The sequence below is a fragment of the Scylla paramamosain genome, chromosome 33 (assembly GCF_035594125.1).
Source record: "Scylla paramamosain isolate STU-SP2022 chromosome 33, ASM3559412v1, whole genome shotgun sequence".
NCBI lineage: Eukaryota > Metazoa > Arthropoda > Malacostraca > Decapoda > Portunidae > Scylla > Scylla paramamosain.
Genome location: NC_087183.1, coordinates 6,216,028 through 6,229,290, shown reverse-complemented (window position 1 = coordinate 6,229,290; position 13,263 = coordinate 6,216,028). Strand labels below are relative to the sequence as shown.

Below are 13,263 nucleotides of genomic sequence, written 5' to 3'. Positions count from 1 at the left end.
TGAGTACACTCCATAAAAGCAGCTGGATACACTGTTGTCACATTTCCACTGCCCAAGCTCAGTCTTCACTGAACCATCTGAACTGTTCTTGTTTTGATTTCCGCTTGGCTGTGCTGAGAAACACAGTAAATGGCATGCATTAGCCTTACATAACCATGGACAGACCTGGGCTTCATCAGTTAAAATCACTGTCAAGTGCATACAAAAATAACTGAGAGTTACTTATGTAGTGGTAGGGCAGTCAAGGCTAACTAGACCCCACCTGCACCATGGTGATTACATGGTAAGACCAATAATGTGTCCTGTATATGGAGTGCCCTGTCAAAGTGTTCCATCCCTGGCTGACATTTCCCATGGCTAAACCATTTAGATCAGTGTCTCAACGTTTCAAAACACAAGGCACTTCACTGGTGGAAAAAGTGAGATGTATAATGCCATGTGTCTTGAAACTTTAGAAAACTTAGTTGAATCCCTGATAGATCACCCACCATCAACACCATCAAACCAAAATAATCTCTGGTCCAAGTTTGCTAAATCAATCTTAATTGTTTTGCCAATACATGGCAAAACAATTAAGATCAATTTCTAGCATTTTCATGCTTTCTTGATACCACTTGAATCATCCCTGGTCTCCCCTTATCTGGGCTGCCTGTGGTAGTGTAGTGGCAGCACAGTAAACTTTGATCCAGTTAGGCCTTGGTGATCATCTTGGTCTGATCAGTAAACTGTTGTAGTAGTGTTGCCAGGAATATTCTATCAGGATTTGTCCCCAGCTCTTGATCTTCAATTTTCCTATTTCAAAACATCAGATTACAGTGCTGTTTTCTTTGGATAGCAAAAGGTGACCTATGTAAAATACATTTCTTCCTCCTTTCAAACTTCATAGTGTTCAGGAGATACCTTCAACCACTGTTCACCAGTGTAATGACTTGCTTTGAAACATCAAGATGTTAGAGTAGGTTATAGTGCTGTTTTCTTTGGATAGCAAGAGGTGATCTATGTAAAATACATTTCTTTCTCCTTTCAAACTTCATAGTGTTCAGGAGATACCTTCAACCACTGTTTACCAGTGTAATGACTTGTTTTGAAACATCAAGATGTTAGAGTAAAGAGTTAGGCCATGTGAGGGAGTGGCCAGGTCTTCAGGAGATACCTTCAACCATTGTTCACCAGTGTAATGACTTGCTTTGAAACACCAAGATGTTAGAGTAAAAAGTTAGGCCATGTGAGAGAGTGGCCAGGGATTAAATGTCTGACAGAACACTTGCTGTACACTGGGTATTCAGTATATGTAAACTCAAAATATGCAATGTTTATCATATGCAACTAACCTAAATATGCCAAGTTTTCTAAGTATGCGAGAAAATTCCCTATTATGCGAGTAGTGGAGGTGGTGTGACTGGTTGATGAGGTAGGATGGCCAGCTCATACTAGAGGGCCATGGATGCAAATGTTTTCCCACACTTTCCTCACACCACACACAGCCCACATGGGCCACCACACGCACATCAGGCTTGTATTCATCTCCATTATGAGAGGACCTATTTGCTCTGCAGTGTTTGGAATGACTAATTTGTGCTTTTTCTGCAATGACATTGAGTCCTAAACATCCAGCTCCTAGTACAAGTGGTGAACCTTCAGTTTTACTGTTGCTTTATTACTTTGTTTTTGTGAAACAGTGCCAGAAATAAATAGAGAGGGTGTCCGAGTTACGAGGTGACAAGTTACAAATGTTCAGAGGTAAAAGCAGTTTATTTGCAAAATGAAACTGTGGTCTCGATATTGTTCTCTTTGCTAACCAAAAGTTCAAATTTGGTGCTATGTGCCATATTTACCTAGTATGCTGCTTTGCCACTACCCAAACAGCGCAGCAGCACAATGAGGGACACCTACCGCCTCAAGACACAGGCCCTGTAGCAGTTTATTTTGAGAAGCTAGTTCAAAATTTTGATTTAATTTAAAAATTCATCTTACTGCACCATACTGAGTCTGGCTTGAGATTCCACGGCATACAGACCTCTGCCAGTCAGCCTCTGAGAGGCATAGAGACAGGAGGGTTGTGCTGCATGGTGTAGAAAGCCTGCTCCATGACATTAAATCCACAAATAGGCAAACATACTTGTCTTATGCTTTCAGCCAGCCATCTTAATATAATTTATGAATAAAGGCATGTATAATCTGAGGAGAGAAGGAGAAAGGGGGAGCGGAGCCTGGATACACTTTGCATATTTGAGCCATGGATACACTTTGCATATTTGAGTCATGCATTTGGCAGAAGCCTCAAGCCTGTCACTACTCAGTAGTACAGTATCACATAACCCATTAAGGCAGGGTGCTCTCTCTCTCTCTCTCTCTCTCTCTCTCTCTCTCTCTCTCTCTCTCTCTCTCTCTCTCTCTCTCTCTAATGGTATCAAGTAAGCAAGCATTACCTTGTTTGTGGAACTTTTTTTTTTTACTGAAAAATTACGATATGTTGCAAAGAAAACAACTTACAAGTAGCCTTCTTGAACGTATCTTGCTCATAACTCAAACACCTTCTGTTTTGAGAGGGTTAAAACATGGGTCATGGAACATAACCCCCAATAATTAATGAGATTATAGGTTTGATATATGTGAATTCTCATACTGCAAGCTTTTTGCAAGCTTTTTGCAGAATGTGACCCTTGCATATAACGAATATCTGGTAAGCAATTTCTCTGGTCTAAAAAGAGTTTAGTCAATTTTGATCATCCTACCTCATTATTTTAAAAATGTTAAGCAGGACCATCATGTAATTATTGCAGTGAATTGTCAAAAAAATGTGTTAGAAATCCAATCAAAACCTGCTAGACTTTGGCTACACCCACTCCTAAGTCCATGAATAGGCAAACAAACTTGTCTTGCGCTTATAAAAGCATAGCATCAAGCATGACGGGAACCCTCTTGAGTAGCATGAGAATTTGTGACAAACTCTGGATAAACATCCTTTGAAGCAGTGGCTGGTGAGCTACGTGGAGGCAGTAATGCTAACCACGAGGTGGAGAATGATAAAAATTGCCGTGATTCATATTGGATAAAATTAATTTGTTATTTAGTGTATGTCTGATAGCATCTTAATTATATACTCTACTACAGCACCTCATGTTTAAGCCACAGTGCAAAGCTGATCATGATCAGTACGGAAGGTGATTCTGAGCAGATGCCGTCAATGCAGCATTAAAATAAATCCAAAATATATGTTAAAATAAATCCTCAATATAATATGTAATGTGATCAAGCTCTTAGGGAGAAATACAGAGGGTGTTGTATTCAGTAAAGTGGCATCTAAGCTATACAAATGGCTCAATATTTTACCTGCCACAGTTCCTCTGTAATGTGACTCATAGGGCAGGCTGATCATAGTACTAGAATAATGGGGAGGAGGGACAGCATGCCACACTGTGTCATCTCCATTCCTGTCTGTTTCCTTCATGTATGAGCTTGTGGTAGGATTTCCATCCAACAACTTGGGATGGCCAGTGTAATGTGTCAATTACCCTCATCACTGTGTTGCCCTTAAGTGCTAATGGTATGAACAACTGTGGGAGAGTGAATGGACAACTAAAATGGCAGTGTGTTAACTGCTGCCTGACCTGGCTGAAATATAAAATGGTCTTGGTTGTGGAGGTGCATTTATACTGGCAATGTTGTCCATTACACATCTGAAAATCCATTCAGTTCATTAGATGTGTCTATATGAAAAAAAAAAAAAAAAAAAAAAAATGTGCATGCTGTTGTTATAACCCTAACCATAAAGATGTCTTGATATAGAAAGTAAATAACATGAATTATTCAAGATTAACATTTAGATATCTAACCTTGAGACCTCTTCACAGTCTGAGGCAGTCCCAGCAGCATCAAATTGCCGGCAGAGGAACAGCACCGAGATCCACATTGGGAACCAAGTGGTGGAGAACACAGCCGAAGGAGCCACAGAGGGAGGCTACCTACTGGTGCCTGCATCGGTCAACCACGTCTCCTCTGTCTGACAGTGGGCTTCTGATGGCCACCTCCAGGACGCGGCAGCAGATGACTGACAGTGATTGAAGCGGACTGGGAGTGCACGGGAAGTAAGGAGAGGGAACGAGGTGATAACTTACAGCACTATTCAGGGTACTGATGAGGAGTGACTGGGTGAGTCTTGATCCAGATTTAACAAAAGGTGTGGGAGGGGGGGAGAGGAATGGGTGGTACAAATGCAAGTGTCATTCATTAGGTTGTATGGGGGTTGTTGCAGTTGACATCCATATGTGGACTGCTTCCTCAGCTTATTGTGTCTGGGCATTAAAGAAGCCATTTGGCTGCTGTCAGGGATAACATTTCTGTACAGAGCTATTTTCTGCCACTGTGTATTTGAGAGTGGCAGTGTGACTCCCTGATCACTGGTGGGACACTGAGGTTGTGATATCAGACGTACATTTAGCGAGGGAAGGAGAGGAGGCTTGTTGAAGTGACCACCAAAACCTGGGGTACAATAAAATGAAAAGTTGTTCAATGAATGAATGCATAATGCAGCATTCATTACATGTTTTACAGAACTATTGTATGTATGAGGAAAACCAAGGGTGAGGGGTGCCAAGGTGTGTGTGTTCCAGATGCTATGGGAAGGGAAGAACGTGTTCAAATGCTTCAGAACCAAGTTTTAGAGTCATGGTAAGTGAGGAGTCAGGAAGTCAACATTGGCATGGAAGCATAACCACACCCTAGTGCCTCAACAGACCTCGGGAAGAGCACTGTGAAGGGTCTCTCCAAGGGAACCAAGGTTTCCTCAACTTTAATTCTTACTCTACTGTGTTCAAACTAATGTGGGATTCAAAGTGGCTTAGTGCAGCTCTTTTGATTAGTTAATGGCCATGCTAAAGCTGTTCATATAAAAATGGTCTACCCTCACCCTGAAGGGCTAAGAGGCAAGCTATATGCAATACATTAATACAGAAAACCACATTAACTATTCAGAAAAAACACATCAGAATTTCATTGACTTGAGTATGATGCATTTAAAAAAATAAATAAATAAATAAACTACTTGGAAGAAATTAATAGAAGGCCTCAGATTTTGGATTTGGATGCGAGCATAAATATCCTCTGCTCCCAGATCTGATATCCTATGATGCATGTTTCACTGTTAACCTCTTCAGTGCTGTCGTCACTTCAGTGTCTCTCCTGTAACCATCATAGACTTATCTGTTGCTCTTTTATATTCCCTAACACTGTTCCATCCTTTATGTTTGTTGGTCCATATCATAGGGATCATAGGATTGTCTCTGATGCCCCTTGATCCATATGACATGGATCAAAGAAAATAAAGACTGAAATAGTGTTGCAACATAAAGAATGAAAGATTCAGTTCTGATTAGTGACATCATGGTGACATGCAAGCCAAGCTACAGGCAACATGCTCTGCATAACAAGCCAATCTTGTAGCTTTGGGGTCTCTTTCTAATGATGTGTGTGAATTTTTACTATAATGCTTAATTTTTATTAGTTTCTAATAATGTGTGTGAATTTTTACTATAATGCTTAATTTTTAACAAGATAATATTGAAAAGAGACCCCTTCTTTTTAACACCTCTCCAGTGTGTCTTACTCTTTGTGCAATGAAGGGGTTAATGGCAGATAAATTTATATTGCATGTATCCAGACTTGAGATTCTTCATAAGGGGAGGTAAGCAAGACATGCTTATCTTCAAATGGTAAGAATTTCCTCACATCTTGATGTTTAGACGAGGATCTATAAATTAAATGTAACAGCATGACACAATTTAGTCAGCTGCAGCCACAAGGCATTGACAAGGTCTGAGCCATACTTATCTTGAATCTTGATTAGGTTGGCATAAACAGGGGTAATATTTTGATATGATACGTACTTGTGTTTGTGACATGATTTTTGGGACGAAGAGAGCTAAGGGAGTTCTTACCGTGTTCATGGTTATGTTCTTCCCTGTGGCTCTATATAGCTGTACACTGCAGCCCAAGGGGATGGACACCCCACAACCAGCAAGACTGACACTCCAGTTGCCCCAAACATGGTTCTTCCTGTGGACTGACTTGTTGTCTAAAAATAATTGAAAAGAGATTGTATATAAGTATACAAGTTTCTATGGTTTTATATAAATGTGTACAATTTGAGTGTGTACTGTTTGTAGCAAGAGTTGATTTTATGGATGAAGATATACCTAGTGAGACTCATGGCAGTATTTATATTATTTTTGTACATAACTTATGTAATTTCACTATAAAAGACCGATATGTTAATTTTTCATAGGTAAATCAGATAAACTAGAAGCATAAAGATATTGAAGGCACTGTAGAGTATGGATACTTCTCAAAGAAGTAAAGGAAATTACCTTCTTAATAAGGACAAGAACTTATGTACATATACATATCCTTTACCCAACACTTGAAACTTTAGTTTGTTGTGTGTGTGTGTGTGTGTGTGTGTGTGTGTGTGTGTGTGTGTGTGTGTGTGTGTGTGTGTGTGTGTGTGTGTGTGTGTGTGTGTGTGTGTGTGTGTGTGTGGCAGTGCTGCCACTCCTGCTGAGCTTTGTAGAGCTCAAAATGTATTGTTCTGGGAATTTGTTTTTCTCTCTCTGACTGGAAATTCTTGTTCCAGATATCTAGCACTTCCCACTGGTCATTATATGACTTCAAGTCTCAGTAACTGGGATGTGACACATTCTGCCAATTTATATCTAGTATTACTGAACCTGACAACTTTAGAAATTTATAAATGTTAAATAGTTATTGTTGGAAATGTCGTGTTCTGTTAAGCTGTACTTATTTATTTGCAGCAAAATTTGATAAAATAATTTGATTTGATGTTGAGACCTTGCTTTACAACATTTACATTTTTTTTTCAGGTTTTACGAAATATATCTTTTTATGTGTAAATGTCTAATTTATGTTGTCATCCTTATTCTTTTATTTGTGCTGCTAATCTTAACTAGATTGGAAGTTTGAAGCACATTTATATACACTTTGTGTAGTGGCACTTCTGTAACTGATAAGGTTTATCCAGAATGTATTGCCACTGTGCCAAGAGCCACAGCCTGCCCAAAGAAAGGCTCACAAGAGGCCTATTTTTCTACAGAAAAGTAGACTAACTCGCTCCCATCTTCACAAGGAGTGCCCTGTTAGTACATATTGCTGGATGGAACCAAAGGATGGGGGTTGTGACCACCAGCACCATGGTACTTATTCCTTTAAAATTAATTTTTAGCTTATTTTAACTTAATAATGATAATTAATTATTATTATTATTATTATTATTATTATTATTATTATTATTATTATTATTATTACTACTACTACTATTACCATTTGGACACTGGATATACAAGGTAGTTTTTATCAAATGACCTTTTTAACAGATACTCCAGTTTGCCATTTTCCTCTGTGAAAACCACTGCACCAGCCCTGCCAGCTGCCAGTGGTTCCCTGTAGGGGACAACATGGCTGTGGAGTGTGAGCAAAGAAGAGATACTTTGCCATGAAGGAACAGCCTAGTGTTGAGAGTGGCCTAAATACATCTAGATGGCATGAATGCAGGTGGGATAAGAACATGATACAAGTGTTTAGAAGGAAAGAACAAATGTAGCACAAGTGCAGAACACATTAATTTTTGTAAGGATCCAGAATGTATAACTGCATAAATGGAAATGAGAGAGAGATGCGAGAAGAAATGGAAGGAAAATCAAGTTATTTAAAAGGTAAGGCACAGCAATATCAGGGTCATATGGTGCCACTACACAATGTTAAAAGCAACTATAATTGTGGTAGAGTAAAAAAAAAAAAAAAAAAACTAACAGCAAACTAATAACAAAATTGTGGTAAAGAAAAAAAAATGGCAAGACATGAAAGGAAGTTGAATTATAAAACTAAATACAGAGATTAAAGGCTGTGGAGGAGGCCAGTCCTCCACATAATGAAAAACAGCTCATGTCCTGGAGCGAGACACATTCTCCCAGCATCAGCAAGAGACAAAGTCTTATCTCCCTGACACTGGAACAGGCACCACACACGTCTCCCAAACTGGGATCCAGCAAGTGTCACAGTGAGAGGGAACAAGCAGTTATCACAGAATAGCAGCATTTCCCCAGACATGAGTTACTTGTATTAGGCAAGTCACTTGTGTTAGATGCATGTGACCTCTCCAGAGGCAAGCCAATGCAGTCTTGAGCGTTTTCCTTGCACATGGATGTCCAAGAACAGATAACAGCACAATTTCCCTATCTTCATGGTGGCATAACACTGCCAACTATTAAGGACTGCTACATAGCACAAATGTTGGAATACACATCCTTTGATGGGGCTAGAGGGAGGAGCTTGAGACAGTGCCTCTCCAGCCAGTTCACTAGTATTCTCATTCCTTGTAGCACCACTCAAAAATAAAAAAAAAAACAAGGGAAAGAAGGACTAGAGAATTTCAGCGCAGAAAGAGCACTACAAGTCACAAAAAACTGCAAAGGACAAAACAGGAAGAGTAAAAATATTTTTTGAAGCTAGGATAAAGGCAGATAGCTCTGCCATAAAAAAACAGAAGCAACACCAGGGAGGCAACTGACTTGACAGATTGGGGGAAAGACAACACCATCCCTAACTCCAGTATCAGACTGAGCCATCTATAAATATAGGGACAGAGCCAGAATGTGTAGAGTAATATTCTAAAAATAAAGCATGAAACTCATAATGCAGTAGAGTTCCTAATGGTAACAGCAGAGCTGCAAATGTGCAGAAATTACCAGTAACCAACCCTAGGAAAACAACAGGAACATACAGGAAGGGAAGGTACATCCAACATTACCATGGCAGGCAATCCTGAACCCAGAAGGCATAGGGTATGATGAAACTCAGGTGAGGTATTGTGTTGTTGAGAACATGCATTATGGGAGACTGCCACACAGGAAATGACTCCAGAAGAGGGTGAGTGGGAAGAAGAGTGGTGTGGTGTGGGTGAGAGAGGTAAAGGAAGAGGAAAAGAGGGGTGTACAGTCATTACTCGTATTTCCCAAAAAACAAGAAAGGGAGCAGAAGTGTGAGAGTGAAAAGGATCTAGGATAGTGTGGGCAGTGAGAAAAAAAAGTCAGGATACTTGGAAATGCAAACACTTGTATACATGCACCTGTAAACAGAACAGAGATGAAATTCTGGAATGATGAAACTATGAAAATGAGGACATAAGATAAATTGGGAGAGGAAGAAGAATAGTGTTAATTGCAAATATGAATGGAAAGATTGAAAATAGTGAGGTAGGAAAATGGTGAGTAGATGGAGTCAATGAGAATGGGGAATACTTTGCAGACTATGTGCAGAAAGAGGGTTGCTTCCTGTGAACTTTCTTCCACCATAAAACAATTCACAGGGACACATGGAGAGATGAAAGTGAAGAACAGGAGCTCAACTGACCATGTAGCAGTGGATGAGAGCCTGAGGACTGATGTGATGAATGCCCAGGTAGTAAGAGGGAGGTTTGATGAATCAGATCACTATACTGTGATAGTGAAGTTGAAAATGAGAAATAGATGGGAGTGTGGTAAAAATGGTAGTCAGGAGAAAATGAGTACAACAGTGCCTAATGAAAGGTTGGATAGGAAGGAATATAGAGAAAAAGAAGAGAATATATAAGAAAGACCTGGAGAGGTGTGTGGAAGTATATAATTATAAAGTATATAAACGATTTGGAGAAAGCAGGGTGATGGAGGTACGTGAAAGACTGGGAGAAGATAAAGTGACAGTGTATTGATGGATATTGTGACTACAATATCATCAGATATTATGGGCCATAAAAAGTCCTGGGGTAGGAATAAGGGAAGTAGATGGCCAAGATTGAAAAGGTTGTAGAAGAAGAGAGAGCATATGGGGAAATACCAAAGAAAAATGTCCTATAAGAGGTGAAAATGAAAACAAAGAGTACTATAAGTCTTGAAATAGGAAACTGAAGGAACTAGTATAAGAAAGTAGATTAAGAGTTCAAAAGGAATCTCAGTGATGCATTCAATGACAATAAGTTGTTTGAGAGAGAGAGAGAGAGAGAGAGAGAGAGAGAGAGAGAGAGAGAGAGAGAGAGAGAGAGAGAGAGAGAGAGAGAGAGAGAGAGAGAGAGAGAGAGAGAGAGAGAGAGAGAAGGAAAAGAAGTAGGTAACAATGAGGTGGAGGCAGTATGGAAGAGACACTTTCATGGTTATAAATAAGAAGACAGGAAAAGAAGTAATTATATGGGTGTGGAAGAAGGCGGAAAAGTGTGTTTATGAAGAAATAAATTAGTAGGGAGGAGGAAAACAATAGTCAGGCATAAGTAAGGCAAAGCTGCAGGTAGAGATGGAATGATTGGATATTACAAGAAGGGTGTGTAGGTGAAGTGGTAGCAGACTGAATGCTTCCAATATGTGAAGTGGTATGCAAGCAAACAAGGAGAAGTACCAGATGCATGAAGGAAAGCAGTTATTATGCCTCTACAAGTGTAATAATTATAAGGAGATAACTTTTGTGTGACAGAAAATGTATACGAGTGTCATGACTGTGGAGACTGATGGAAGGGACTGAAATGAAAGGCAGTGAGGAACAGGGAAGATTCAGGAAATTAAAACATTGTATGGATTAGATTTTTGTAATTAAAATGATGAGAGGAGTTCTTAGGAAAAAAAATATAATATTGTACACAGTGTTCAGAAAATGTATAATAGGGGGATAGTTAAGCCCACTGGGATGTTTTTCAGATTCATGGTATGGGAGGGCAATTGTTGGAATCAAGGCTTTTAAAGGAATTCAAAAAGTTGAAGGGAGAACTAAAAGAGAGTTTTGCTGAAGAACAAGAATGAAACAGGAGTGCATGATATCCCTGTGTTATCAGTATCTTTGTGAATGGCTGCATGAGGAAGATGAAAGCTGAAGTAGGAAATGCTTGTGCAAAGTTGAAATGGAATGAATGGCATGAGATGGGCCATAGTGGTGTGTCAGTTTGCAGATGACACTATCTTATTAGTAGAGAGTGGTGAAAATTCAAAGGAGTGAATGATCAATTCTATGGTGTTTGTGATGGAAATTAAAAGAGAATGTTGGCAAATGTAAGTGACAGTTTTAAGGAGAGAAGTAGAAGTGAATGGCTTCAGGATGTTTTATAGGATGAGTGTGCCAGCTGTGGGAAGGTGCGAGGTGTACATGGCAGGAGGTGAGAATTAGGTGGAGTAGTTTAAATACCTAAGAACAATGATAGTAAACATTCGCTTGGTTTCTGTTGATTACGGTCAAACCCCTCACCAGCACCAGCTGCATCATCCAACCAGAAATACAAAATAGCACTACCAAATAAACAAATGCTGGAAGGCTGGCTAATTTTGATGCAGCAAAATAAAGAAAGAAAGAAAACAGAAAATAAAGAAAAAACAAATAAACCTTAGTTTAAAATATTGAATTGAATGGGCAGACTACTACTTTAGGCAGAGAATTCCAAAGACCAACAATCCGAACAAAGAAAAACCAACAACCCAAACTGAGAAAAATCATCCCACATCAGTGACATGACAGGGAAACAAAGACCTTTCTGCTGTGGCCTCCAGTCTGATTAGAATTCACTCACACATCTCATTAAAAATGCAGACACTGGCCACATAATTGTCCAGGCCATTTTTAAGTCAGCCCTTAATAAAATACTTTTAATAGAAAACAATTTTAATTTGGAGTCTTTCAGCGTATGACAAACCATCAAATCCATTGATTTTCTTTGTCCATATTCTCTGCAAAGATCCCAGCATATTCATATCCCCACTGTAACCTTATTCCACAAGACACACCTAAAGTCAATAACTGGATGAACAGGGGATACAAAACTTCCACCATAAAATCAGATCCATGGACTGTATGTACTACATACCTCTTAGAATACTGTTGCGAAGGGAGGTCTGGGGGGGCGGGTGGCCTTGGTTGCACTGTGCCACCGGGTAGCGAAGACAGGTGTTGGCGATGATGCGTGGAAGGTGATTGGTTGGGAGAGCAGCAGTGTGCTGGCCAATCACGGATGGACCGACATTACATAAGAAGCTGTGACGGCCCCCAAGAGAGAGAGAGAGAGAGAGAGAGTGCCCGTTTTCTGCCTATGCAACACCTATGCCGACAATCTGCAGTGTGCTCTCCTTGTGTGACGCTACCATGCTAGTTGCCTGCCGCTGCCACTACGTGACTGTGCCCTGGGGCATGCTCTGAGGATTGTGTGCCCAGGCAGACTAAGACAGTGAGTACTTGACACAGGTTTGTGTGTGTGTGTGACACCTGTGTGGTCTGATACGGCATGGTCAGCGTGGACCACAAGAGGAAACAGCTGTGCGACACTGCTGGCGAGCAGTGACTCTGTAATGTGCTGTGCAGTGCCACTATTCTGTGAGGTTGGGTGCATTACCCAGCGACATATACGTTTTGCTGAATGAGGCCTGGTGGTACAAGCCTTACTTGTATTGTAGTGTGTCCCGTGTCCTATGGTACTGCTCTGTGCTGGCAATAAAGAGAGGATTGCTAGTGAGACTTTTTGTTGCCCTTCCCTCTCTCAGTAGTCTGTTGAGTCCAGACAGGTGCCACTTGTGTGCCTCACTCCCACTAGCCAAACAAACTAGACAACGATAGCAGTTGTGGATTACTGCTGTGTGTGCTGACTGCTCTAGGCTGCTGCAGTGGTAAGTGTGTACCTGAAGGTGCCTGAAGGCTGAAAGGAGCATGCACAACAATACTATTAACAATGCCACTATCTTTAGAAAATACTTCATGTATATATATGCAAGATTTTAAAGAACAGACCAATATGCCAAGACTCCTATGAGCGCCTACCTTAGGTACTGGGCTGTCTGCAGTAAAAGCCAGAAATTGGGAAATGGTTACGTTTGCAAAAGCAAATATGAGCACAATTGTTCACAGAAAATGAGACCCAAGGACTGGCTTCTGTCATACAATAAAAATGTCAACTAGTGCCTGCTGTATTCAACTGTCAGTAAAGCTTTGGATCATAAGTAAAGAGAGTGAATCTGTTCTCAATTCCAATAGCAATGTTTTCCATACAAATAAGAAACAACAATATGAAACAATGAAAAACAACATAGGACCCAAGCCGAGCCCAGTAATAACGTTGACCAAACTACTGGATGTAACCTGCACTACAACCATTATACCGTTACATAAAAAAAAAAAAAAAAGAAAAGCCAAACAATGACTATTAGGAGTACTTACTTTACTGATTACGAGCGAAGCGAAGTTTACTCTTGA

At 40.1% G+C, this 13,263-nt stretch overlaps 1 protein-coding gene across 1 annotated transcript in view; it reads left to right on the top strand.

Annotated features, from left to right (window-relative positions):
• Window positions 1-12,525, top strand: part of LOC135089560 (proton-coupled zinc antiporter SLC30A1-like) — a 75,542-nt gene extending 63,017 nt beyond the window's left edge. The window contains exon 9 of the mRNA XM_063985261.1: window positions 3,855-12,525. Within this exon, the coding sequence (XP_063841331.1) occupies window positions 3,855-4,007 (153 nt within the window). The 3' untranslated portion in view covers window positions 4,008-12,525. The remainder of the gene's footprint in view (window positions 1-3,854) is intronic.
• Window positions 12,526-13,263: the final 738 nt, after the last annotated feature.